The 12,823-nt window shown below is 44.8% G+C and overlaps 1 protein-coding gene across 2 annotated transcripts in view; it reads right to left on the reverse strand.

Moving 5' to 3' along the window:
- Window positions 1-972: 972 nt before the first annotated feature.
- Window positions 973-12,823, reverse strand: part of ITGB7 (integrin subunit beta 7) — a 40,449-nt gene continuing 28,598 nt past the window's right edge. Inside the window, exons 8-16 of one of the 2 annotated variants that reach the window (XM_063293876.1) lie at window positions 12,696-12,791; window positions 12,510-12,599; window positions 11,406-11,549; window positions 11,004-11,197; window positions 8,136-8,278; window positions 6,435-6,642; window positions 3,595-3,797; window positions 2,162-2,328; window positions 973-1,235 (exon numbers count right to left, since the gene is read on the reverse strand). In XM_063293876.1, coding sequence (XP_063149946.1) covers window positions 1,182-1,235; window positions 2,162-2,328; window positions 3,595-3,797; window positions 6,435-6,642; window positions 8,136-8,278; window positions 11,004-11,197; window positions 11,406-11,549; window positions 12,510-12,599; window positions 12,696-12,791 — 1,299 coding nt within the window. In that variant the 3' untranslated portion in view covers window positions 973-1,181. The remainder of the gene's footprint in view (window positions 1,236-2,161; window positions 2,329-3,594; window positions 3,798-6,434; window positions 6,643-8,135; window positions 8,279-11,003; window positions 11,198-11,405; window positions 11,550-12,509; window positions 12,600-12,695; window positions 12,792-12,823) is intronic. The other variant, XM_063293877.1, reaches the window with a different exon arrangement.

Here is a 12,823-nt window from a genome sequence, read left to right on the forward strand (position 1 = left end):
CTATGACTCCATGACTTCATCTCAATAGGTGGCAGTCCCTAATACGAGTTTAAGCACCTTGTGGCTGTTGTTGACACCTCCAATAGCACTGAGGACAACTTATTTTATTCATGGGCTGGAGGTGAAATGAAAGCCACGCCACAGGGACCCATCTGAAAGAAAGCTTTCCAGGGCAAGTTTGTGCCATAGGAAGATGCAAGTGAGAAAAGACCCTTGTTAACAGTACTAAACCTTCTCAACTGCCTCTGTGATGGAGATGGTAGCAGCACATCTGCAAATAATTGTGATAAACCATTCAGAGGTGGTTCACCAGAAAGTGAGCCATATACAAGAGACATGTGAGTTTTTGCTCAAGCTGAATATTAATTTTATGCATAATGTTGAAAAAGCTAGTTTGGTCCAGTGGTTAAGGCACCGGGCTAGAAACCAGGAGAATGCGAGTTCTAGTCCTACCTTAGGCATGAAAGCCAGCTGGGTGACCTTGGGCCACTCTCTCTCAGCCCAACAGCCAGTCAGGTATAGTAGGAGAGTTCTAGTCCCACCTTAGGCAGGAAAGCCGGCTGGGTGACCTTGGCCCAATCACGCTTTCTCAGCCCAAGAGCCAATCAGGAGTAGTGGGAGAGTTCTAGTCCCGCCTTAGGCAGGAAAGCCGGCTGGGTGAACTTGGCCCAGTCACGCTTTCTCAGCCCAAGAGCCAATCAGGTGTAGTGGGAGAGCTCTAGTCCCGCCTTAGGCATGAAAGCCGGCTGAGTGACCTTGGGCCAATCACTCTCTCTCAGCCCAACTCACCTTACAGGGTGGTTGTTGTGGGGAAAATAGGAGGAGGAAGGAGTATTAGGTATGTTCGCCGCCTTGAGTTATTTATAAAAATAATAAAGGTGGGATAAAAATATCTAAAAAACCTGCAGCTTTTCAGGCCCTGATCACTTTCCTTTGTGTTTCCAAGCACAAAACACATAATGTCAAGTAAAGCACAGTACAATAAAGGTTTTATTGGTTGACCACTTTGAGGTTTTGCTACAGATGTCAATTCATTATTTCAATCCTATTTGAGATGATCGATCTACATCTACGGCTTGCTCAGGGGAAGGTTCTCATGCAGGTGTTTCTGCTCCAAAGTCATACAGTATCTCCCCCAGCTGTTGGCACAGTGTTTTCCAGCTGTGTTTGCAACTTTTGCACTACTGGGGGTTGATGACGGTTGTGGTGGCACTCTTGAACTTGAAGTTGTTCACCTGGAAAAAATCAGAAGAGGGCAAAGTGTATATGCTTAATTTGTAGCTCAGGTTGGTGGGACCCAACTTCGTCTGCAAGTGGGGTCATCTTTGAAAAGGCCCAGTTGCTACTTCCCCAGAACTCACTCTGAAGCCCCTCAGAAAGGAGGATTCAGTACAATTTTAGGCTACATTGCTATGACACACTAAACCACAAGCTAGCTAACCTACATCTAGAAATTAGGGTTAATTGAGTAAACTGCAGTTTGTGCCACGCAGCCTCCAAGTTGCCTTCAGAGCAAGATTGCTCCAGCTGACACCACCAGTTAGAACATGTCGATCCCTAGAGAAACGAGAGCAGTCCGTGTGCAAAAGATCTTCGTAGTTTGTGCTACAGTTAACTGAATAGCACTAAAAGGCCTTGAGGCACCAACACTAAACTTATCTCAGATAGACTAAATTGCCTTGTTCTTATAACTTAAAGCTACTGTATGCCCATCCATGTAAACCTGAGTGAAGTTTGGGACCCTATAATTCCTGACTGTAGAGACTGGGGCAGAGGGGAGCTGTAGCCCAACTCTAAGAGGGTCCCAAGCTGCCCCTGTCCTCAGTGGTAGGTAGAAGAGCAGCACTGCTTCTCGGCATGTAGGGTTAAGAACAAGCAACACAATGCCCCTCCACCACCACCACATGCTTGCTTGAGATAAAGGTGGCTCTCGGAAACCCTGCTTGGCAGCACTGCTGATACTAGGAATTGGGGTAGCTTGCAGGCAGACTCTTTTTTATATCTATGCAATTTGCACAATATGTGCATGTTTTACATTTTCCAGGTGGTAGAGCTCTGTCCCTCGAATTTTCTGCAGGTGTTGGGAAAAGCATACCGGTGGGGCAGATTCTTCTCCTTCAGCATGGCCTTGCAAATTAAAGATGCTTTGAAGGGCACTAACCTCAGACCACTTGGCACTTTTTTGTCCTTTTTCAGAGCGTCTGAACTCTCTCCGGTCGTAGATCTCCACAACACCACGGGACAGGGCAAGGAGAAGCACCCCTGTGATCACCACCGCCAGCGCACTCAGTGCCACTGGCATCAGTATCATCTGCCTGGTATTGGTATCTGGCATTGGCAGGATAGAAAGAAAGGAGGCATGGGAACCCCTAAGTTACCAATCATCCCACCAGGAATTGGAGAAGCTATCTTCCCTTCCTTTGCTATCTCCTCCCCTCCCCCTCTTCTGCTGTGGCCACCTGTCCCATGTCTTGCTAGGTTAGCATCCATGCTCACCTCCCAGTAGCAGGGCTTCCAACCCTCTTCTTCCTTGGCACAGAGTGTACCAAGATTAAACACTGTTTTTTTCTTTTGCAGACTGTTTGGAGGATATTGATTTGGGACAGTCTATTTTATAGCCCCCTACAGGGTTAGACCCGTAGATTTGCCAGAGGCTCCACTTTTCAGGAGTGTAATACGAGGGAAAAGAGTTCTACTGTACCTCCACCGTCTCTGCTTATGCTCTGCTCCCCAAATAGGCCAAAGAGCAACACTGGAAAGCTGTCGTGTCCACTGATGGCATTTCTATAGCATCACCAGTGAATGTGATCCTTTACAGAGTGGAAGAACTCAGGGCTCCCCGTTGAAGTGACTGCAGTCTTCATTTTGGCAGTGGGAACTATGTGCTGTGTTCGCCTATTGCACTAATTGTGATTGGCTTAATTGTGATTGCCGGTTAACCGAAGATTTGTCAGCGTTAACCAAAACAGAACAAAAGGCTTTGTGCAATGTGTGAACCCAGCCATTGTCCTCATTCATCTTTGTGTGCAGTTGCTAGCAAGTGCTTACATCTAACAAACATTTGGGGTTGGGGAGGAATAACAACTCTTTCTAGTTCAGAGTTAGCAAGATGAACAGGGAGGGAATCTGTGCATGCCAAGTGCCATCTAGAGCCAATAAGTAGCAAAAGAGCAAAAAGCTGCTTTGCATAGACGTAGCCTTACAGGGTTACAGCAATGGGCTGTCAAGGGGTGAATGGTGTATGGAAGCATACAGACTAGATTTACATACCTTACTAAGACATAATGTGAGCTCCTTATCTGTGGCTTGGTGCAATGGGAAAACCCAATGAGTTGTGGTTTATTCAACAAAACATAGCAAGCAGTTGGTTTAGAAATGTGATTCTGCCAGATTTCCTTACAGAGAGGCACAGAGACTTCCTTTGCCTGCTATAGCATAACAGGATGCCTATTAGGTAAGAAGATCCCTGGGTCTGGATCCCATCGGAGGCCCAGCCCCTTATTTCCCAGCATGGCTAGCCAGCTGTCTCTGGGAAGCCCCAACAGGGCTGAGGAGCCAAAGCACATGCTTACACTTCTTCCCCTGGCAACTCACCCTTTCGGTCATTCACCGTGAGGAGGACACTGCCTGTCTTGTCCCTCTCAATGAGGTAGATGAGGAGGCGACCGTCTCCTGCCTTCATCTGGCACCATCTCTCATCCACGGAGGCCACCAACACCCTCACTGTTTGGCTGCAGGAGCTGCTACAGTTTGAACTCAGCGGTCCAGTCCCAAAAGCCTTGCACTCGGCGCAATCCCTGCCAACAGACAGTATGGCTTTTTTAATTGGGGGCTTTTATTTACTCTTGCTTGCTATAAAGAGTGTGTCTCTCTACACACACACACACACACAATACACAAATTGCTAGCACCAATGGAGAACTGTTTGATCACCCGGGCAGTCACTGCAGCTAAATGTGGTATAACCAGTTGTTGACTGGGGGGTGGGGGGTGGGATAACTTTTTCCTACAGGTTCACTGATTGTACATTGATTGATTTTGTTTATGAAATCAATAAAACAAGCACCAAACTTTGCTTGATTGTTCACCCAGATTCCTTTTCTGTATTGGTAGAACCTGCATGAAGCCCTGATAACATTCAATGGCAAAGATGAGCCAATGTTCTGAAGGTGGTTTTTAATTATGCAGGATGCCTCAAGCTGCAAACTATGATTGAGACCTCCTACATATCTGATGATAAACAAGCATACAAACAAACCTAAAAGGGCAGATTTTATTTCACATAACTGTAGTTTGGCTTCCCTCCAGCCCAATACAATATGATCACACAGAAAAGTTTCCTTCTGTAGTGAAGCTCTAGTGCTCCAATTTACTTATTAAGTGCGGTGAGAGTTACTAAAATAATTAAAGAGAAATGCAAGCTGATACAGTGTCATCATAACTCAGTGAAGCTCAATGCAGTCTTCCCGAAGCTGGCGTCTTCTAAAAGTGCTAGGACTGCAGCTCTGAGTATTGTCAATATAAAAACTCACGTGGAGCACAGTCTACAAAAACGTTTGCCCCAGTCATAAATGCCTTCATCTTTAAGGCTACTTTTTTGGACCCAAGACTGTCCTTGGTCTTTGAGTAGTGCATTGAGTTTTACAATTCAAAAAGCAGGCAGGGACAGAACAAAAATTAAAAATGTGATTTAATTTACATTTACTTAAATTAGTTAAATAGAGTTAGTATGTTTATTCTCCATTTAGTTGTTGATGTCCCCTTCTGTCACTTAAAATTTTGTGGCAGCCTTGGGTGATGCTCTAGGGACCCACAATTCAGTAGATACAGACAATCCTAGCATCTCAGCTTTTGCAACCCTGCTTTAGGCTGTGCCAAGATCCTGCTCTGTTTGTTTCACTGATGCCCGCCTGTACTCCAGCTAAAGTGTCTCAAGATGCCAACTTGCTCAAGGAAACTTGCATTGTGAGTATCCAGTGCTCCTCTGCAGTATTGATAAGCAACTGAAAAGTGCAACATCATTTGCCAGTGTGTTCTCTGGCCTGGCAGAAATTTAAAGAGGCGATTCCCCACCCCCACCCCGGACTTTCTTCCATGTTTGGCCACAGCTTAATTTGAGTGATGTTGCGGCAACGGTGTGCAAGTGTAGGGCAACGGGAAAAGCAAGTAAACCTCTAGAAGGCCCATTGGTTCATTACCACACAGTTGAGCTCTTCTCCAAGAAAAGCTACCTCTTGTAGTTCATTCTTCAGTTTGGATCCAACATGAAATCTATCCTTACTATTTTAGTTTGCTACTTTCTTTGTTTGAGAGCCAGTTTGGTGTAGTGGTTAAGGCACCAGGCTAGAAACTGGGAGACGGTGAGTTCTAGTCCTGCCTTGGGCACAAAGCCAGCTGGGGGACCTTGGGCCGGTCACTCTCTCTCAGCCCTGGGAAGGTGGCAATGGCAAACCACTTCTGAAATCTTGCCAAGAAAATTGCAGGGACTAATCCAGAAAGTCGCCAGGAGTCAAGCCTGACTTGAAGGCACCAACACTTTCTTTGTATGATTTATTCCCTAATTTTCCTCCAGGAGTAAAACGAGGCATTCAAAGCAATCCCTTCCCCTTCCAACAACCCAAACTGGGTGGAGCAAGCACAGCTGGTCCAAAACCACCCAGGTAGTTTCCATGGCTGAGGGTGCACTTAAACCCTGGTCTCCCTGCGCCAACCTCTGAATGGCTTCACCGCACCAGTTGCTGAGGATACAAACAGGCACAGCAGCCTCCCTCCCACCTGGCCATAAGGCCCCTCTTCTGTTTGTTAGGGTTACAGTGTTTGCATCTCACCAGAAAAGCCAGCCCAGGTTCCCTGCCAAGGATAGATTGCTCCACCACTTCATTTTTCCTGCAGTGCCAGAAAGGTGCCCGAAGGCAGGACCATTCCTGTGTTGCTCTAGGTGTGCTAATTACAACTCAGGAGGTCCCAAGCTGCCCAGGCCTGTTGCATTACTGACCACACAAACGTGAGCTTTCAAGAACTCAGAGAAGCAGTTTCCTCCTGTCCCTTGACAAAGAGCCAGAGGTGACTAGGGACCGAATCACAGAATTGGGAATGATTCCTGATTTCTTTTCCTTCACCTACTCTTCTTCCTTCCCCTGATGTGCAGAATCTCTGCAGCAGTTTCTACAGTAAGGCCTTTTTATTTCTTCTTCCTACACTACTCAGTTAACAGACTGCAACTGCTTTGAGTCAGCATCCAACAGTGTAACCTGCCTCAAATCGGGTCAAAGTACATGGTAAGGGTCCTCTCCTCAGCCCTCATCAGGATGGTGACTGACAATGTCCTTTCCTGAACGAAGCCCCCCTGCTTCAAAGGAGCCATGAGCATGCAGCAAGAGGACCCCGCACCAGCTGCTGTCTTCCCTCGGCTGAATCCCTCCACTTGGCATCACCTGTGCTCTCCACAGGGCATCTGGTGGTCAGCACAGTGGCTGCCCAACCACCCAGTGTCACACTGGCATCGGTCGCAGACACAGTGTCCGTGCCCATTGCATATCTTGCCCTCCTGGGTGCATCCACCGGTATCCAGGCTGCACTCACACGCACTGCCGGTGTAGTTGGCGTGGCACTGGCAATGGCCACATCTGCACTGCCCATTACCTGTTGGCAGGAGACAAGCAGTCAGTATGGCGGAGTTCTTTCTGTTGTGGGCAAAATGCCCGCTTAAATAGGAAACCAAAGTGTTTGGAGATAGATGCAACAAAGTATCTTTTATTGGCATGCACAACTACAGGTAGGTCCCGATTACTGCGAGTTCAAATAGCGTGATATTCAATTTTGTGCGAATTATAAATTGAAACCAGGTCACGTTTAATGCAAGCCAACATTCAGCTAATGCGAGGCCAGCATGTGTGCAGTTGCTGTTGGGGTTTTAGATGCAAATCGTCATGTGTGCAAAATGAAGAAAAGGAAGGTTCCATTCAAGGAAAGCACAAAACAGAAAAGGCTAATTTTGAAGAGCTACAACAGAATCCAGGAGATAGCAGGTACACTTTGGATATGGGTTTATCCTCCAGCTTGCCCTTTGTTCACTTTATTTATTTATTTAAAATATTTATGAGATCTATCTATCTAGAAGATAGATAGGAATGATACTGTATCTAGATATTTGCTTTCTGTAACTACTCTGTGACTTTGCTAAAAATAAATTTAAGTTGTACCTATATTCTTTTAATCTTTTGCTGTTATATTTCATTAATAAACATACAAACATTTATGTTTAAAAATGTTCGTTGCCTATTTCCATCAAGATGGGACCAATTACCCTATTTTACCCATAGAAATATCACTTCACAGCTTACAGGTTATATACCCACTGCAGTGATACATAGGACTTAGAAAAGCAGTGTAAATTATAAAATTATCTTTGCTACAGGAATGCAGGATCTGATAACAACATGGGGTGACCTTTCTTTGGACTGACCTGCTGCCACTTCATTCTGCTCTTTTAAGGAGACTCTAAGCCCATCTTTTCTACTGATACTTGCAACTTCTAACATCAGCAGTCTCCTTTATTGTACCCTTAAATCCCTTTACACCACAGAAAAGACAGCAATCTGGGTTTTGCTATCTGTCCAGGGTCATCAGGCAGTTTCAATTTGCCGGCTCTACCTAATATGCATGTCAGCATAGATTAGGATAGAATATTATTTGTCCCCCACATTTCTGAGCACCATCCCACCCACAAATCCTCCCTCCTCTCCAAACTACTGGCTTTACAGATTTCCACTGGCATTGCCTGCATACAGTACTTTCAAGCATAACCGTGAGGTGGAGGGCTAGAGATATGATTTCTTTTTAAAGGAAAATGAGTGCTTAGGCAGTAGAATTGTATGCTCAATATGCCACAGTATTTTCAGTGCGTTAATATAAAGGAAACATTCATAATGATAGCTGGATATGCATTTATAACTCTGATGTGCACTGTCACAACGTATCAGTGCTGTTACATAGCTGGGTCATGAAACATCTGCAAGCAAACCCCCAGGCTCAGAGAGCACCAAGGACTCCACAGTTCAGCCCTGAGCCACAGAGATTCTCTTCTATTGGAGAGTAATAGGACCTTTAATCTTAGAGAAGCACCATATTTTTACCTGCACAGAGCTGCCCATTATGTCGTTCACAGGCAACGTTGTCACAGCTGCAGAAGGGCCCGCTCGCTGGGGCCACAGCTTCTGAATCAGGTAGCTCCTCTCTCCTGCAATCACAGTGCCGACCAACATAGCCTTCATGGCATCTAGAACAGAGGACAAATGGGCTGTGGGCATGTGCCAAAGAGCACTGCTAAGCCAACTGTTGGCTTGCATGGTTTCATTCCCACCATCTTCCTACCTCTCCCTGCTGAAATAGCTACAACCCTCCAATCATGACTGAGCTGGGGTTAATCCTTAGTCTAGGTATCTGCAGGAGAAGGGAGAAAAGAGAAGGGGAACTCCACTACTGCTGTGGCACATTGGTATTGTAATTCAACTGTTGCCTTTCAATACTTTTTCAAAACTTTCTCATGAAATGATCTCTGTAAGTTCTGAACGGATGCTGAACTAAATAAAAATCTTTTCCTTTTAAATTCGAAGACATCTCCGAATGCAGCTGCCGGTCACAGATGAATGTTTGATCTCTGCCAACACACCACTGGGCTGCCTGCTTGGTCTGGTTCCCAGTTCTGTTGTCTTTACCCCCAACTCTTCTTCATGTGGCACAATTGGGCATCTAACCACCTTCAAGGGCAATCATAAACAGCAAAGAATTTAGCACGGATGGCGGCTTCTGAGGACATACATTTGAGCCTTCTTAGATCAGTTTAGGGAAAAAAGATACTTGGTTAGGGCATGGAATAACATTCCAGAGGTAATGGGGTTTGAGCCTCCTCCAGATTTTCCCAAGGGAAACCATCCTTTTTTAAACATTTCAAATCAAATGTTTAAATATATCTGTACCTGTCATCCTTTACTACAGAGAAATAAACAGGGAATCTGGCAAGATTTATGGGTGACCTCAGGATTATATATTATCTTACCATATAATGTTGTTTCTAGATATAATCCAGATACTCCTTTTCCTTCACTGAGTTTTTCAGTGAGAAGATAAAGGTGAGGTTTGGAGCTAGTCTAAATGGTCACTTAGAAACTTCTTGCAGTTTTGTAATTTTGATTGTATAGATTGGGTTTGGTAAAAAAAAAAAAAAGGCTTAGGCAAAAAACCCCACAGAAACTGGTGGAAGTAACACTGCTTGTTCTGGTAGGTTAAGTGCTTCTTCTGAATAGGAACAGCCACTTGGGAATGAGGATTTCACTTTTTTACTCTTCTCAGAGACGTTCTCTAATCAGGTTTGCCAGGAATTCACTACAAGTCTGGTTTGAGCGGCTGGATCCGGTTCAGGATTCTGAAGAAATTGGCAACTTCTTTTGGAGAAGCCAAATGAGACAAGATCAAGTAGGCAAAGAACAGCAGGAAGGTAACACCTGAACAAGGTAGATGAAAAGGCTCCAGCAATCACACGTAGATTTCATTTTTGGGAGAGTCTTTGTTTTATGCAGGCTGTTTGTGCTTCCTTCTTCGGCCTTGGCTTCCCTCATTTGTAGCAGAAGTTTTGCCATGGAACTGGCCTCTGCTACATTAAGCTAGAATTCTTGCAGTTCCCAGAGCTTTCTTCTCACTTGTTCTTCACTGGTCTTGGAGTACCAATCCTTGAAGAAGATTTACATCCCAAGACTACACTTCACGAAAGAAGAAGAGCAGTGAAATCAATATTATATGGGTATAGCAAGATTTCTGACCTGGCCGGTATTCCAGGCAAAGTTAAAAACAGGCTTTTGAGCATTTATTGTACTGCAACAATAAATATAAGTGAAATTTTCAACATATTTTCCAGGGTGGATAACCAATTTGGTGGTTATTGTAGTGACTAGATTGCAGAGTTCAATCATTACAGTTATATTTTGAAGGGGAGGATGGTATTCTGATCATCAGTTGGCTTTTGGAGTGATGGGGAGAGTATCATAGTTAAAGATATTGTTTTTTAGCGATTTGTGATTTTTATTATCTGTAAGCTGCCCAGAGTCATTTTATGCAAGATGGGCAGTAGAGAAATATGACAAATAAATAAATAAAGGATATCTTCCTTGTTAAAGGAGGAGTGACATCTAGTCCTACATTCTTTGCTGCTACCTGTAACCTTTTATCTGATTTTTCCTGTTTCTTTTATTTTCCCTGCTATCCTCCCTATCGTCTACTTCTTCCTCTGTTCATTCACATTTTCTTCTCTTCTCACCCAATCTTACAAAATATTGTGGGTTGATGCAGAGTGGCTACTTGTACAGAAATTAAAACAAGAACAACTTAAAATAAATCCTGAAAGAAGATTATGGTAGTAAAATAGATGTCAGAGGGAAATGAATGGTACCTGGTCTGTGGCCTGGCTATGGGCCTGTCATGGGGAGCCCAGTTCCAACCTAGGCCCAGGGAAACTGAGAAGTCAAGACCTCTGGAGAGAATTCTAAATTTGGGGTGGTGGTGGGGCCTTGGAGTCAATCTTGACTTCTGGTGACTGCCTGGACAAGTCCATGAAATTTTCTTGGCAGCATTTTTGGAAGCATTATTTAGCATTCATTGTAGCATTGATACATTCCTATTATACACTGTTTAATTTTACTATCAGCCTTTTAGCCACACTCTGGAATGAAGTAAAACTTCCTTCAAGTCAGGCTTGACTCCTGGTGGCTTGTTGGACACATCAGTGGCAACCAGATGGATTTTGCTATTGCCCCTGTTTCAGGACAGTGTGTTTCCTTTTGTTTTGTTGACTTCCCAGGCTAAATCTATAGCCCTGGGATTTCCTGGGGCTAGTCTCTCATCCAAGTACTAATCAGGTCTGATTCTGCCTAGCTAGTCAAGATCTTTCACTATTATTACACAGCAAGGCAGCTTTTTAAAAAACACAGTGAAATAAGTCAAATAAATACCGGCAGATGCCACAGGTGAGATTGCCATGTCCACCAGAGCAGTAGTGCGCATCAGGTTGGGTGTCTCCACATTGGCACTCACAAGCTGTTGACAGCTCTACTTGGACTTCCTCTCCTACTCCCAATACTCGCAGCACCAGCTTCTGGGACTCAGGTAGGCAAGTGGTTGCCATTATCTTCACTGTGAATTGCACCTTGGGAAGACAGGTGAATGAGAGGGACACCATCAGTATCCTGCATAAGTGATAAATCTGTGACAATCCAGATGTTGCCAAACTCCAACTCACAACATCCCTCTATCCACACTAATTAGACTGTTGGAACTATAACACAGCAGCCTTTTTGAGAGCCCCTCCTGAGACATGCTTGGAGCCAGCAGAAGCTCTTAACCTAAAGGCTCACCAGCTGGTTGACAGACACATTGCTGCACTCTCCACCCTTTGTCTGTCCATAGGCTTCTGAGTCCCCACAATGGGAATCATATGCAATGGAGATCCCAGGAGGAAGGTCTGAGAAATGTCCCAGTTTCACTGTGGAGATGAGGTTCTGTAGAAAAACAGACAAGAAAGCCACAATTTCTACCACGGGAGCATCGCATTGATTACTTGATAGTAAAGATGATTGGGATAATGTATATACTTTGTCAGAACAAAATGGGATAAAATTATTATAAATCAGTTAATCGGGCCACCGAAACAAAAATGGCATACCAAAAAATAGCCTATTTATTGGTATCCCCTCTGTCCTGCAGGAGCTCAGCATAGCATCCCTAGCATTCTTTATCCCATTTTTCCCACAAAAACTACCCTCTGAGGTAGGTGGGGCTGGGAGAGAATGACTGGCACAAAATCACTCAGTGAGTTTCTATGGCTGAGGGTGAAGTAGAACCTGGATATCCCCAGTGCCAGTCCAATACCTTAACCACCACACCACCCTAGAAATTATTTGTGTGGAACGGCTGAAAAAGAGGAGAGAATTCTGCCCTGGCCACATTCCTGTTCTGTGCCTGGAGGTGGGAATTTTTTTCTTCCAGTGTTTAACTTGGTTTGCATCAACACAGAGGTGGAGCAAAGCATGCCATCCACTTTCTGCCTATTCATTCACTTGCCTGCATATGGTTCCTTGTCTTCTCTTGCACTTGGGGAATGTTTGAATACAAGGCAGTGTTTCTAAATTCTGAGCAGGATCCTCCTCAGCTTCACTCACCATTGGATCCAAGAATATTCAAAACAAACTCTGAAAATTTGCCCTAGACTGGAAGAGCTGTATGAGGAAGCTTTCTCTGATATACAGTCCATGCAAGAGGCTCAGATAGCTTTCTAGATTATCTCCCATCTTCAACAGCTTACAAAGTCTGCTTATTTTTTATTAGGAAGAGGGCATTGAGCCCCTTCAGGCCATTTTCTGAGTAATGCTCAAGTAGATGGTGGCACTGGATAAGTGGTCTCTCCCCTAGGAAGTGATCAGGATTAGCTTCAGATGAGCCAGGCTGCCCAATTTCCTCACTTTATAGGCATCTTCTATGAGCTGCACCACATTCCTGGAGTCCGACTTTAGTTCCCCCACCACTGACTTTGGAATAAGCTTGCTCAGCTCCTAGAGAGGAGAGGAGAATGTGAGAGGGAGATGTGTGCCCCCCCCCCAAAAAGCCCAAGTGAATCTCCCCTCCCAACTCTTGAATTCAGCAGTCACCTTATATAGGGAGAGCCTAGAGCCGGTCACGGCAAATATGGGCTGGATGTTGGATTTGGACAACACTTCAGCCAAGTGCCCAATAGAAGGATAGTCCTGCAAAGAGACAGAGGCTGTAGTTACAGGGC

Source organism: Candoia aspera, chromosome 2 (genome assembly GCF_035149785.1).
Source record: "Candoia aspera isolate rCanAsp1 chromosome 2, rCanAsp1.hap2, whole genome shotgun sequence".
NCBI lineage: Eukaryota > Metazoa > Chordata > Lepidosauria > Squamata > Boidae > Candoia > Candoia aspera.